Source organism: Anomaloglossus baeobatrachus, chromosome 7, assembly GCF_048569485.1.
Source record: "Anomaloglossus baeobatrachus isolate aAnoBae1 chromosome 7, aAnoBae1.hap1, whole genome shotgun sequence".
NCBI classification, from domain to species: domain Eukaryota; kingdom Metazoa; phylum Chordata; class Amphibia; order Anura; family Aromobatidae; genus Anomaloglossus; species Anomaloglossus baeobatrachus.
Genome location: NC_134359.1, coordinates 66,842,880 through 66,857,586, shown reverse-complemented (window position 1 = coordinate 66,857,586; position 14,707 = coordinate 66,842,880). Strand labels below are relative to the sequence as shown.

The following is a 14,707-nucleotide window of genomic DNA, read 5'->3' as shown; positions in this document are numbered from 1 at the left end:
CACATGGCTGTTTATATGTGTCTCCTTTTGTTGTCACCATAAGGATTTCTGCCATATTGTTTGCTAAACATAGTGAAGTCCATATTTAGTTACTTTCCCAATCTTTTTGGTTGAGGTTGGGGTCTTAGATCTATCAATAGTTGCCGCTTTATAGTGTGGAATTAGAAAAAAAAAATATTTCTTGTGTTTTAGTATTCCCTACCAAAAATATTGAAGATAAAATTACCATTTATACTATAATAGATGTAGTACCCGGCATTGCCCGAGACAGTAACTAAGTGTCTCTATGTCTCTCTCGCTCTCTTCCTGTCTCTCTCTGTCTGTCTGTCTCTCTGTTTCTCACTGTCCATCTCTGGTCTCTGTCTGTCTTTCTGTCTCTCTCTCTCTGTCTCTCTGTTTCTCACTGTCCATCTCTCGTCTCTGTCTGTCTTTCTGTCTCTCTCTGTCTGTCTCTCTGATTCTCACTGTCCATCTCTCGTCTCTGTCTGTCTTTCTGCCTCTCTCTGACTGTCTCTCTGTTTCTCACTGTCCATCTCTCGTCTCTGTCTGTCTTTCTGTCTCTGTCTGTCTCTCTGTTTCTCACTGTCCATCTCTCGTCTCTGTCTGTCTTTCTGTCTCTCTCTGTCTGTCTCACTGATTCTCACTGTCCATCTCTCGTCTCTGTCTGTCTTTCTGCCTCTCTCTGACTGTCTCTCTGTTTCTCACTGTCCATCTCTCGTCTCTGTCTGTCTTTCTGTCTCTGTCTGTCTCTCTGTTTCTCACTGTCCATCTCTCGTCTCTGTCTGTCTTTCTGTCTCTCTCTGTCTGAGTCTCTGTTTATCTCTCTGTGTCTTTCTCTGTCTCTCTCTATCGTCTCGCTCTGTCAATCTCTTTGTCTCTCTCTTCCTGTCTCTCTCTATCTCTCTCTGTCTGTCTTTCTATCTTTCTCTCCATCAAAATCATATTAACTGACACATAAGCTTCTTATAATGAGAATAATAATAATAATCTTTATTTCTATAGCGCCAACATATTCCGCGGCGCTTTACAATTCAGGAGGATTATATACAAACAAGTAACAGTTATAGAAAATACAATATTTAGACGGAAAAAAAGACAACCCTACTCATGAATGAGAGCTTACAATCTACAATGAGATATGGGGGGGGGGGGGGGAGGTACAAGTGCTTATTTACAGTGACAATCCAACAATCTCAAGGAAATGGGGGATAGCTAATGGCTTCCTGGACCCATTGGCCTGAATCTTGAGATGCATCTGGGTGGCATGGAGTTTGACGTGTGGTTATGTTGTGAGAAGTTGTAGAGGGACTGTGTGAATTGGATTTGATTAGGGAGTGTGATAGGCCGCCCTAAAAATAAGTGTTTTTAGGGAGCGTCTGAAGCCGAGTAAGTTATGATTTGTCCAAACTTCTTGGGGTAGAGCGTTCCAGAGGTTTGGTGCAGCTCAGAAGAGGTCTTGGATCCGGGAGTGGGAGGTTCAAATTAGTGTGGATGTTAGTCGAAAGTCATTTGCAGAGTGTAGAGAACGGGTGGGGTGATAGACAGAGAGAAGGGTGGGGGTGCCGCACTGTGGAGAGCTTTGTGGGTGATAGACAGAGAGGAGGGTGGGGGTGCCGTACTGTGGAGAGCTATGTGGGTGATAGATAGAGAGGAGGGAGGAGATGTAGGGGGTGCCACACTGTGGAGAGCTTTGTGGGTGATAGACAGAGAGGAGGGTGGGGGTGCCGCACTGTGGAGAGCTATGTGGGTGATAGACAGAGAGGAGGGTGGGGGTGCCGCACTGTGGAGAGCTATGTGGGTGATAGACAGAGAGGAGGGTGGGGGTGCCGCACTGTGGAGAGCTTTGTGGGTGATAGACAGAGAGGAGGGTGGGGGTGCCGCACTGTGGAGAGCTATGTGGGTGATAGACAGAGAGAAGGGAGGAGATGTAGGGGGTGCCACACTGTGGAGAGCTTTGTGGGTGATAGACAGAGAGGAGGGTGGGGGTGCCGCACTGTGGAGAGCTATGTGGGTGATAGACAGAGAGGAGGGAGGAGATGTAGGGGGGTACCGCACTGTGGAGAGCTTTGTGGGTGATAGACAGAGAGGAGTGTGGAGATGTAGGGGGTTGCCGCACTGTGGAGAGCTTTGTGGGTGATAGACAGAGAGGAGTGTGGAGATGTAGGGGGTTGCCGCACTGTGGAGAGCTTTGTGGGTGATAGACAGAGAGGAGGGAGGAGATGTAGGGGGGTACCGCACTGTGGAGAGCTATGTGGGTGATAGACAGAGAGGAGGGAGGAGATGTAGGGGGTTGCCGCACTGTGGAGAGCTATGTGGGTGATAGACAGAGGAGGGAGGAGATGTAGGGGGGTACCGCACTGTGGAGAGCTTTGTGGTGATAGACAGAGAGGAGGGAGGAGATGTAGGGGGGTACCGCACTGTGGAGAGCTTTGTGGGTGATAGACAGAGAGGAGTGTGGAGATGTAGGGGGTTGCCGCACTGTGGAGAGCTTTGTGGGTGATAGACAGAGAGGAGTGTGGAGATGTAGGGGGCGCCGCACTGTGGAGAGCTTTGTGGGTGATAGACAGAGAGGAGTGTGGAGATGTAGGGGGTTGCCGCACTGTGGAGAGCTTTGTGGGTGATAGACAGAGAGGAGTGTGGAGATGTAGGGGGCGCCGCACTGTGGAGAGCTTTGTGGGTGATAGACAGAGAGGAGTGTGGAGATGTAGGGGGTTGCCGCACTGTGGAGAGCTTTGTGGGTGATAGACAGAGAGGAGTGTGGAGATGTAGGGGGGTGCTGCACTGTGGAGAGCTTTGTGGGTGAGAACAAGCAGTTTGAATTGGATCCTGTGATATATGGGCAGCCAGTGCAACGACTGGCATAGAGCAGAGGCATCTGAGTAGCGGCTAGCCAGATAGGTGACCCTGGCTGCTGCATTAATGATGGACTGTAGAGGAGAGAGTCTAGTTAGGGGGAGACCAATTAATAGAGAGTTACCTATAGCAACCAGTCACAGCTCCTATTAATAACCTGTAGCTACCAGCTCCATTGACTTTAATGTAAACAGTTTTTTGGCGAATCACTATAAAACGTGGAGTTAAATTTTCCCCTCAAAACATTGTCTATGACTATGAAATGAGGTGTCTGTGCAAAATATTGTGATTGCTATTGCGACAGGGCGGATTTCTTTAGCGGACATACACACACACAGCTTTATATACAGTATTAGATTACAGAACAACCAACTTTGAAAAAGCTGTGATGTATAGAAAACCCATTTTCAAGCTTTTTACGTCTAATATGGTGTCCTTTGCGGATTTGGGGAATGACTCACAAAGTCAAAGTGTGAGTATTTTGTGTATGTGTACATTTGCATGTCTATATAATGTGTGTATAGTACTATAAGGTTTACAAAGGTTTCTAAAACAATATAATCCCAATGTTCTCTCCTTTCTTTCCTGAGAAATCGTGAGGAATACAAAGCAAATAGGGTGCTGTAATCTTTTCCGCTATCAGCCACCCCATCTTCAGACAGCTTGTATTCCTCCACTATGGAGATACCGCAGGCACTGTCACATACTGACATTGATTAATCAGTTTCTGCATAGTTTTTAAATTTGAGGGCTTTCCATTCATTCAGTCAAATGTCTTCCTCGGCCATCACATCCTGAGGGTAATATGAATGAATACAAAGAATACTGATTAGCATCGATAGCGGGAGATGGCACAATACGATTCAGCCAGGCATATTTACAGCCGATGGTTTTTGCACAAGGAACAAAGGCTTAGAATAGTGAATTGTTTTAGAAGGTTCAAAACAATATTGGACTATAATCTGAACTGTTGTACTTTTAGGTGGCTGAATTAGTGACCAGTGAATTCTTCGAGCAAGGAGACCGAGAGCGCTCAGAGCTTAAACTGACACCTTCAGTAAGTCTATGTGTTTGCTTATACAATTGATCTTAAAGGAATCTGCCACTAAGTTTTTGCTGCAGCATAAAGTAGGGACAGAAACCCTGATTCCAGTGATGTATCACTTACTGGGCTCCTCACTGTAGTTTTCATAAAATCATTGTTTTATCTGCTAGTTCTCTCAATGATGAACTGTTTAGTCCTACCTGCAACATTGATCAACAGCTTTCTGTCTATACACTGTGCAGAGGCAGAAAACTTTATGCACAGCTCTGGTTTTCCCTTCCTGGAGAAACAGAATGTGCTTACTCATATTCAGACCCATAGAACTCAAAAGAGGTGGCACACAAGCCTCCAACGTCTACAGGGACTGACTATCTTAGGCCCCGGTTCCAGTTGCGTTTTGCCCGGACGAGTGCAATCTGATAAAACCTGATTGCTCTTCGCTATTGCATAACTATGGTTCAGTGTCCATCTGTGATTGATTTCTCATGCCACAGCAGCATGCGGGATGAATCGCAGCATGCTATGTTTGGCAGCGAGTCCTAGCTCACGCACCCCCATACAAGTCTATGGATGCGTGTGAAACATCACACTGCACTCGCATGTCATCCGACAGCAGTGCGATGTACGCAGAAACAGGGAGTGGAGGAGAGGGAGAAAGTGTTACCCCCTCTTCTCCGCAGCTGTGATCTGATTGCAAGATCCCATCACAGTCACATGTGTAGAGGGTCATTAGCATATCACTTCCGATGATCTCGCATTGCAAGCTATGCACAAGCAGAACTGAGGACTAAAAGAGCTAAAAGATACAGGACACTCAGAAGTGCAGAAGACTTCCTTAAAGGGAACATGTCATGTCTTTTTTTATAGTAAACCGCACCCATTGTGTTTTAAATAATGCAATGTGCAACACTAACATGGTTTAAAAAAAAAATAAAATCCATGTATTTATCTTAAAAAAAAAAAAAAAGACTTTATATGCTTAGGTGAATTGAGTAAATACCCTAGGTATCATTCATGGGGATGGAGATTTTGTTGGGATCAGTCACTGTCACTCAATTTCAGGCATGAGTCTTTTTTTAACTTAGTCACACCCCTAGCATTGTAATTTATTACACCACAGGTCCTTCACTATCACTTCTCTGCTGAGCTCCGCCCATTATAGTCACATGTACATGACATCACTACAGGTCCTGCACAACCACTTCTCTTCTGTTAATTACCACAGGTGCTTCAGTATTACGTCTCTGCTGAGCTTCGCCCATTATAGTCACATGTACATGACATTACTACAGGTCCTGTACAACCACTTGTCTTGCGCTGATTACCACAGGTCCATCGCTATCACTTCTCTGCTGAGCTCCGCTCATTATAGTCACATGTACATGACATTACTACAGGTCCTGCACAACCACTTCACTTCTGTTGAGTACCACAGGTCCTTCAGTATCACTTCTCTGCTGAGCTCCGCCCATTACAGTCACATGTACATGACATCACTACAGGTCCTGCACAACCACTTCTCTTCTGTTGATTACCACCACAGGTCCTTCAGTATCACTTCTCTGCTGAGCTTCACCCTTTACAGTCACATGATCAGACCATTTTTAGACTTACCACTCAGACTCAGGCTGCTTACAGCTTGTTGAGTTAAATTGATAAATAACATCCAATAAATAAATAAACTAAAGAATGATGTTTGTGTGTGACTTTTTATAGTTTAGGCTATCTCCACATCTTCATTCACAAATTCAGGTTGTGTGTTACATTTTTAGGGACAAAAAATAGAATTCAAGGGGTTGGAAACAATTATTTTTACTAAAATGAATGTATTTGTGGGCTAAAAATAATTATTGCCATTGGGTTTCATTAAAAAATGTTGTGCTGTTTGCTTTTTATAGCCTGTCTATTGCTGTCTGCAAATGAGGTATCTGAGAATTCAACAGAGAGCTCACTCTTAAGGCCGCTTTACACGCAACAATATCGAACGAGATGTCGCTGGGGTCACGGAATATGTGACGCACATCCGGCCTCATTAGTGACTTCGTAAGAAGTAACCAAATCGTTGATCGTTGACACGTCGTTCATTTCCCAAATATCGTTGCTCGCAGGTTGTTCGTCGTTCCTGAGGCAGCACACATCGCTACGTGTGACACCCCGGGAACGACGAACAACAGCGTTCCTGCGTCCTCCGGCAACAAGGTGGGAGTGACGTTAATGCGGCTGCTCTCCGCCCCTCCGCTTCTATTGGCGGGCCGCTGTGTGACGTTGCTGTGACGCCGCATGAACCGCCCCCTTAAAAAAGAGGTTGTTCGCCGGCCACAGCGACGTCGCTAGGAAGGCAAGTACGTGTGACGTGTACCGGCAATATTGTTCACCACGGGAAGCGATTTGCCCGTGACGCACAAACGACGGGGGCGGGTGCTTTTACAAGCGACATCGCTAGCAATGTCGCTGCGTGTAAAGCAACCTTTACAGTCTGACAGGAGAGTTTGTAATTCTTTTATCTGTTTTCTAGGCTCCTCTAAGTTGATTTATAACCACTAACTTCATAAGTTAAATATGCAGGGAACCAGAGAACCTGTAAAAGCCAAAATGTTGCAAAATTTCAACAACTTAGCTTTTACAGACTCTTTATTTCCCTGCACAATGAATTTTAATGTTGTTTGTGGTTATAAATTAGCTAAGAAACAGACGTAATAAAGTATTATCAGAGTGAGCTCACTGATGGATCCTTGGTTAACTCATTCAAACTGTGCAATTTTTTAAATAAAAATCAATAGCAAAAATTATTTTCAGCTCCAAATAAATGCATATAAGAAAAGAAAAATGTCCCAAAAGGTGAACAATCTCTTTCATGTTCAAAATCGATTCATTGCATTAGTGATGTAAATGGAAGCCGAAGGAGCCCATTAAATATTGTGGCTTCCATTATGTGTTCTTTTTTAGAGCAATGCAAAACTTTCTAAAAATTGACACATATTGGAAACCAGCCATAGCCCATAATCAATGCTGTGCCTGTGCTCCAATTTACATCAATTCTCTAATGGATCCATTTTGGAGCTGAATTCCTTTCCCTGCTCCTAAAAACAGAACAGTATAATAGAGTTCCTGAACGCAGAAGTGAACATAGCCTTATTGTCTTCCTTTTTATTTTTTTTAGGCAATTTTTGATCGTAACAGAAAAGATGAGCTTCCTCGATTGCAGCTAGAATGGATTGACAATATTTGTTTTCCTCTGTATGAGGTAAGTAAATGCCATGAAAAGAAGGAAGGTCTAAAAATTATCCCACTTATCTATAATGATCAGGAAAGTAAATGTCTATTCTGCCAATATATGTATTGCTCAGTTTTTACACAGCACCAGTGTATTAGGCAGTGCTACACAGGGGGACACACAATGTCCACATCTAAAGCCTGCTTTACACGCTGCAATATATCTTAGATGTGTCGGCGGGGTCACGGCGTAAGTGACGCACATCCGGCATCGTAAGGTACATTGCAATGTGTGACAGGTACGTGCGATTGTGATTGAACGTTAAAACGTTCATCGCACGCACATCGTACCTTTCTCTAGAATTGCACGTCAGGTTGTTCATCGTACCCAGGATAGCACACATCGCAGTGTGTGACACCCCGGGAACGATGAACAGATCTTACCTATGTCCTGCGGCTCCCAGCCCACAATGAGGAAGGAAGGAGGTGGGCGGGATGTTTACGTCCCGCTCAGCTCCGCCCCTCCGCTTCTATTGGCCGGCTGCCGCGTGATGTCGATGTGATGCCGAACGTCCCTCCCACTCCAGGAAGTGGACGTTCGCCGCCTACATCGAGGTCGTATGGAAGGGCAAGTACGTGTGACGGGGGTTAATCGTTTGTGCGGCACATTCAACAAATTGAACGTGCCACACATACGATGGGGGCGTTGCAAATCGCATACGATATCGTATGCGAAATTGCAACGTGTAAAGCAGGTTTAAGAGACATTGTAGATTTACCTAATGGACATAAATAGTACTGTTACAAATATTTTTTATATGAATAAGGGAATATATGTGTGGTCGGTACGATACCGTTCTGCTTCCTGACATTGACCTATTTTGCTCATATCCATATTGTATTTATTTGGTAGACTTTGTATGAAAAGATTCACCCCTAAAAGCTTGTTACAGATTCTGACAAAAATAGATTCTTTATCCCTGTGTATGGAATTAGAGGTATAGAGAGGTGCGGTGCAGTCATGTGCTTCTGTATAAGTCTTATATGATGTCATACAGATGGCTCTACACCGCCAACATGATTGAGGCCGCTCTTCATTTATATCATAGTGTGTAGTTGTGCCTCGGCGCTGTGCACTATTTACTATAAATGTCATACAGCACAAATGTTGCGGGGCCACAGTTAACAAGTTGCTGCTATTTCTGTATAGACATATAATGGGCTAGGTGGAACATATGCCAATTCCAAGGCTGGTTTGATCTGGATCAGGAAATGATGGATAAATGGATGGATGGATGGATAGATAGATAGATAGATAGATAGATGGATAGATAGATGGATAGATGGAGAGATAGATAGATAGATGGCGAGATAGAGAGATAGATAGATAGATGGATAGATGGATAGATAGATAGATAGATAGATAGATAGATAGATAGATAGATAGATAGATAGATGGTAGAGAGATAGATGGATGGATAGATAGATAGATAGATGGATAGATAGAGGGATAGATAGAGAGATAAATAGATAGATAGATGGATAGATGGATAGATAGATAGATAGATAGATGGATAGATGGAGAGATAGATAGATAGATAGATAGATAGATAGATAGAGAGATAGAGAGATGGATAGATAGATGGATAGATGGAGAGATAGATAGATAGATGGAGAGATAGAGAGATAGATAGATAGATAGATAGATAGATAGATAGATAGATAGATAGAGGGATAGATAGAGAGATAAATAGATAGATAGATGGATAGATGGATAGATAGATAGATAGATGGATAGATGGAGAGATAGATAGATAGAGGGATAGATAGATAGAGAGATGGATAGATGGATAGATAGAGGGATAGAGAGATGGATAGATAGATGGATAGATGGATGGATAGATAGATAATGGATAGATAGAGGGATAGAGAGATGGATAGATAGATGGATAGATGGATGGATAGATAGATAATGGATAGATAGAGATAGAGAGATAGATAAAAAGATGGATGGATAGTTAGGTGGAAGGATAGGTGGAGAAATAGATAGATAGTTTGATGGAGAAATTGATAGAGAGAACTAAGGGGCACTTTGCACACTGCGACATCGCAGGCCGATGCTGCGATGCCGAGTGCGATAGTCCCCGCCCCCGTCGCAGCAGCGATATGTGGTGATAGCTGGCGTAGCGAAAATTATCGCTACGCCAGCTTCACACACACACTCACCTGCCGTGCGATGTCCCTGTGGCCGGCGACCCGCCTCCTTGTTAAGGGGGCGGGTCGTGCGGCGTCACTGCGACGTCACACGGCAGGCGGCCAATCGGAGCGGAGGGGCAGAGATGAGCAGGATGTAAACATCCTGCCCACCTCCTTCCTTCTGCATTACCTACGGAAGCCGCGGTGACGCCGGTAGGAGATGTTCCTCGCTCCTGCGGCTTCACACACAGCGATGTGTGCTGCCGCAGGAGCGAGGAACAACATCGGACCGTCGCGTCAGCGTAATTATGGATTACGCCGACGCTGCACCAGTGATACGATTACGACGCTTTTGCACTCGTTAATCGTATCATCTAGGCTTTACACACTGCGATGTCGCATGCGATGCCGGATGTGCGTCACTTTCAATTTGACCCCACCGACATCGCACCTGCGATGTCGCAGTGTGCAAAGTGCCCCTTACTGTTGAGCTCAATGAGTCTTTCTCAAATGGTCACTCTTAATTGGGAAAGGCCCATTGTTAGAGCCGAAACATCTCATACTTTGAGAATGGTATGAAATCCTTTTCAACTTGAAGGATGTGCTGTTAGAGCTTGTACTCTACATTTTGGGACTTATCAGCCAGTGGATCTTAAAGGGAACCTGTCACCAGATTTGTCCCCTATAAGCTGCGGCCACCACCAGTGAGCTCACATATATACAGCGTTCCAGAATACTGTATATAAGAGCCCAGGTTGATCTGTATAAAGTAAAAACATCTTTCATTATACTCAACTGTGGGGCAGTCAGGTCTGATGGGCGTCGCTGGTCTCAATCCGGTGCCTCCTTTCTTCCTTCCATCGCTGCGCTCCTTCTTGCTTCATGTAGATGACGTGTCCTAAGTCATCCACACAGAGTCCTGCACTCCAGCGCATGCTCACTTTTCTCTGCCCCGATGGAGTCACAGCAAAGTACTGTAACGCACAGGTGCAGGGAATGCAGAGAAGAGAGAAGTGTGCAGGAATGCAATGGAGGACTTTGTGTGGATGACGTATGACACATCATCCACACGAAGCAAGAAGGAAGACAGCAATGGAAGGAAGAGAAGAGGCACCGAACCGAGACCAGCGACGTCCATCAGACCCGACCGCCCCACAGGTGAGTATAATGAAAGCTGTTTTTTATCTTATACAGATCGGCCTGGGCTCTTATATACAGTATTCTAAAATGTTGTATATAAGAGCCCAGCTTAGGCCCTTTTCACACTAGAAAATGAAGTTTTGACAAGAAATTTCTTGAGAGTCTGGAAGATTAGCGCACTTGCGTTAAAAAAACGCACCAATAACGCACCAAAAACGCATGCGTTTTTACCGCAATTTGTCGCGTTTTTGCTGCGTTTTTGCTATGTTTTTTCCCCATTGGTCCCTGCATTTTTGTTACCATTATCTATGGCAAAAAACGCAGGTACCTGCAGAAAAGAAGTGACATGCTCATTCTTTTTCTCAAGAAATTCTGCAGAAAGAATGTTCTTGAGAAAAAAACGCAGTGTGCGCACAGCTATTTTTTTCCATAGGTTTTGCTGGGGAATGTCTGCAGAAAGGTTACAACCCAAATTTCTGCAGCCAAAACGCACAAAAACATAAAAACGCAGTGTGCGCACAGGGCCTTATAGGGGACAAATCTGGTGACAGGTTCCTTTTAATGTTTGCACCCGTATAGTAGTGGATTGGTGCTGGTTTGCTTTCTCTGAGGCTCCCTTCATACGTCCGTGTCTCCGGTATGTGCTAGGTCCATGCCCGTATGTACCGGAGACACGGGCACACGTATACCCATTAAAATCAATGGGTATATGTGCACGCACGTGTTCTGCCAGTGGCCCGTGCCTCCGTGTGGAGCAGACGTGTGCAGTGTGCTCCACATGGAGGCATGTCCGTGTTTCTCCGGCAGCACGGTCCCGCACACGTACCACATGGATGTAGTGTGGATGCGGTTGCACGTGACACGCGCTGGAGAAACACACGTGGCATTGTAAAAAATAAAAAAACACATACTCACCTCCACCGTCCCTGCAGTCTCTGCCGCGGCTGTCACCTGCATCCGACCCCCAGTGAATTTGAACAACGCGTCTTCTTCACTGGGGGCCGGAAGCAGCGTCAGCGGGGCGTGGCCTGTGCCAGACGCTGTCATTCAGCACCACAGACAGCTCCGGAAGAAGCAGGTAAGGCAGGGCTTTCCGTTCTCCATGTGTTATTACGTATAACACACGGAGAGCACGCATGTGCCACAAACACGGCACACAGGGAGCAAACCACCCCTTTAACACGTATGTGACAAAAACGGATCGTTTTTTTCACAGACGTGTGAAGGGGGCCTGAGATAGAGAGAGAGATAGATAGATAATAGATAATAGATAGATACATAGATAGATAGATAGAGGGATAGATAGATAGATAAATAGATAGATAGATAATAGATAGATAGATAGATAGATAGATAGATGATAGATAGATGATTGATAGATGATTGATAGATAGATGATAGATAGATAGATAGATAGATAGATAGATAATGGATAGATAGATAGATAGATAAATAGATAGATAGATGATAGATAGATGATTGATAGATGATTGATAGATAGATGATAGATAGATAGATAGATAGAGGGATAGAGATAAATAGATAGATAGATAGAGGGATAGAGATAAATAGATAGATAGATGACAGATAGATAGATAGATAATGGATAGATAGATAAATAGATAGATAATAGATAGATAGATAGATAATGGATAGATAGATAGATAGATAGATAGATAGATACATGATAGAGATAAATAGATAGATAGATAGATAGATAGATGGATGATAGACAGAGGGATAGATAGATAGATAGATGGATGGATGATAGACAGAGGGATAGATAGATAGATAGATAGATAGATAGATAGATGGATGATAGACATAGGGATAGATAGATAGATAGATAGATGGATGGATGATAGACAGAGGGATAGATAGATGATAGATAGATAGATAGATGATAGATAGATAGATAGATAGATAGAGGGATAGATAGATAGATAGATGGATAGAGAGATAGATGATAGATAGATGATAGATAGATAGATAGATGATAGATAGATAGATAGATGGATAGAGAGATAGATGATAGATAGATGATAGATAGATGATAGATAGATGATAGATAGAGGGATAGATAGATAAATAGATAGATGATAGATAGATGATAGATAGATAGATAGATAGATGGATAGAGAGATAGATGGATAGAGAGATAGATGATAGATAGATGATAGATAGATAGATAGATAGATAGATAGATAGATGGATAGAGAGATAGATGATAGATAGATGATAGATAGATGATAGATAGATGATAGATAGATAGAGGGATACATAGATAGATAGATACTGTAGATAGATACAAAATTGGTATACTAATTTGATAATAATCATATAACCAATCAGATTTCAGGTGTCCAGTCCTCTTTTGCTATTCGCTTCACACTGAATATCTTTAGCAATGTTTCGAGAAATCAGTTTGTTCCGTATTTTGTTTTTTATTTCTATCCATTAGCAGGTTGCAGTAAATGTAGAAAATGTTATTGCTAGCTGCTGAGAGGGCAGAACATAGGTCAGATCATGGAGGAGATCACAAGCTCCCACATTCTGAGAGCAGGCAAATTTCAGAGCAACAAACCTCTCCTCTCCTACTAGGATTTCCTAAGGGAATGTATTGATGTCAGCGACTCCTCTCCTCTGCAGTCTCTGCTCCTCGCTGTGCAGCTATTAGCGTGATGCTCAACTAAAGGGAAAACGCAGCAGCAGACCTTGAAGTCAGTGTTGTTAATGCCTTCAGGGAGATTGGAAAGCTGATGTCACATTATCAAGCTGTGTAATTTCTCCTACATAAAAAGCAAGAATTTTTGGTGTTTTGTTTTGTCTTTTTTTTCTCCTCTTATGTAATTTGTGTGTTCAATATAGAGTAAAGAACACCTAAGGCTTCATCGTATTTCTTTACCTTAGATTTATGTGACTTTTTAACATTTTTTTATAGATCTTTGAAAGGAAAAAAACAGTTTCTTTTACATTATTTTTTAATCTTTAAAAGAAAAAGAAGCTTTTGTCATAAAAATACCGTTCTAATTTTTGACACAAATCAACTCTTGTATCCTGCACTTTGTAAGGACCATTCTTCAAGTGTAATGCTCTATTTCAAGTCTTGTAAGAATTATTACCAGCTTTCGCGATATGCTGGCAGACTCAGGCGTTGACCAGCTGTGTGCTCATTCATAGTCAAGCTAGCAAGAGTTAACCTCTGCTAGCCTGCTTGTTACGCTTCTGGGATCACCTGTTGTTAAGAAGCCTATCACATCTGCTCTTCTCATACTTAGGTTGTAGGAGATCTTCCACCCATGCTGACTATAGTTTCTGCTCTGTTGGTCTGTGTGCTGCGGTGTCCCACATTTTTTGGAGAGAGAGTAGCCTGTGCTTGGTGCTGTCTGGTTGTTTCCTCCCTGCTCTTGTTTTCCTCCTTATCATCTTATACCTCAGTGTGTGTGTGTGCAGTGTGACAGAGTTTTGGTTTCCCCTGTCTGTCTATTCATGTGGGTAATCACACTCCTGTCCCGTCCCCCTCTGGGGTGGGGTAGGAAGGAGACTCAGACATCCCCACCTTCAGGGGTATCTCTGAGATTAGGCATAGCTAGGACCCCCAGCCTGAGGGTCAGCCTAGGAGCCCCTATTTCCTACTATCCCCATAGTCTGCATGACACATGGATACCTAAGCTGCAATGCCCTGCACATGAGGTAAGAGACATGGCTATATCAGGAGAACTATACTACATTTCTAAATGGAAGTATTTGCTAACATTATTACTATTACACCTTCTACATATTGGGATAGGATCTTGGTGATGGAAACGGCGTTCCTATATTGAGTAAAAAATGGCATCCTATAAAATCCTCCCACAAGTTGGATTGGTTTGATGGGCACTTTTTACGCACCATACGGTCAATCTGCTCCCACAACAGCTCAATAGGGTTGAGATCTGGTGACTGGGCTGGCCACTCCATTACACATAGAATACCATCTGCCTGCTTTTTCCCTAAATAGGTCATGCATAATTTGGAGGTGAGCTTTGGATCATTGTCCTGTTGTAGGATGAAATTGGCTCCAATCAAGCGCTGTCCAAAGGGTATGGCATGGCGATGCAAAATGGAGTGATAGCCTTCCTTATTCAAAATCCCTTTTATATTGTACAAATCTCCCACTTTACTAGCACTAAAGCAACCCCAGACCATCACATTACCTCCACCATGCTTGACAGATGGCGTCAGGCACTCTTCCAGCATCTTTTCAGTAGTTGTGCATCT

The 14,707-nt window shown here is 43.5% G+C and overlaps 1 protein-coding gene across 1 annotated transcript in view; it reads left to right on the top strand.

Annotated features, from left to right (window-relative positions):
- The window catches only part of PDE11A (phosphodiesterase 11A), a 746,356-nt gene that overhangs the window by 686,330 nt on the left and 45,319 nt on the right, over positions 1 to 14,707 (top strand). The window contains exons 18-19 of the mRNA XM_075317377.1: positions 3,836 to 3,910; positions 7,059 to 7,142. Of these exons, the coding sequence (XP_075173492.1) occupies positions 3,836 to 3,910; positions 7,059 to 7,142 (159 nt within the window). The remainder of the gene's footprint in view (positions 1 to 3,835; positions 3,911 to 7,058; positions 7,143 to 14,707) is intronic.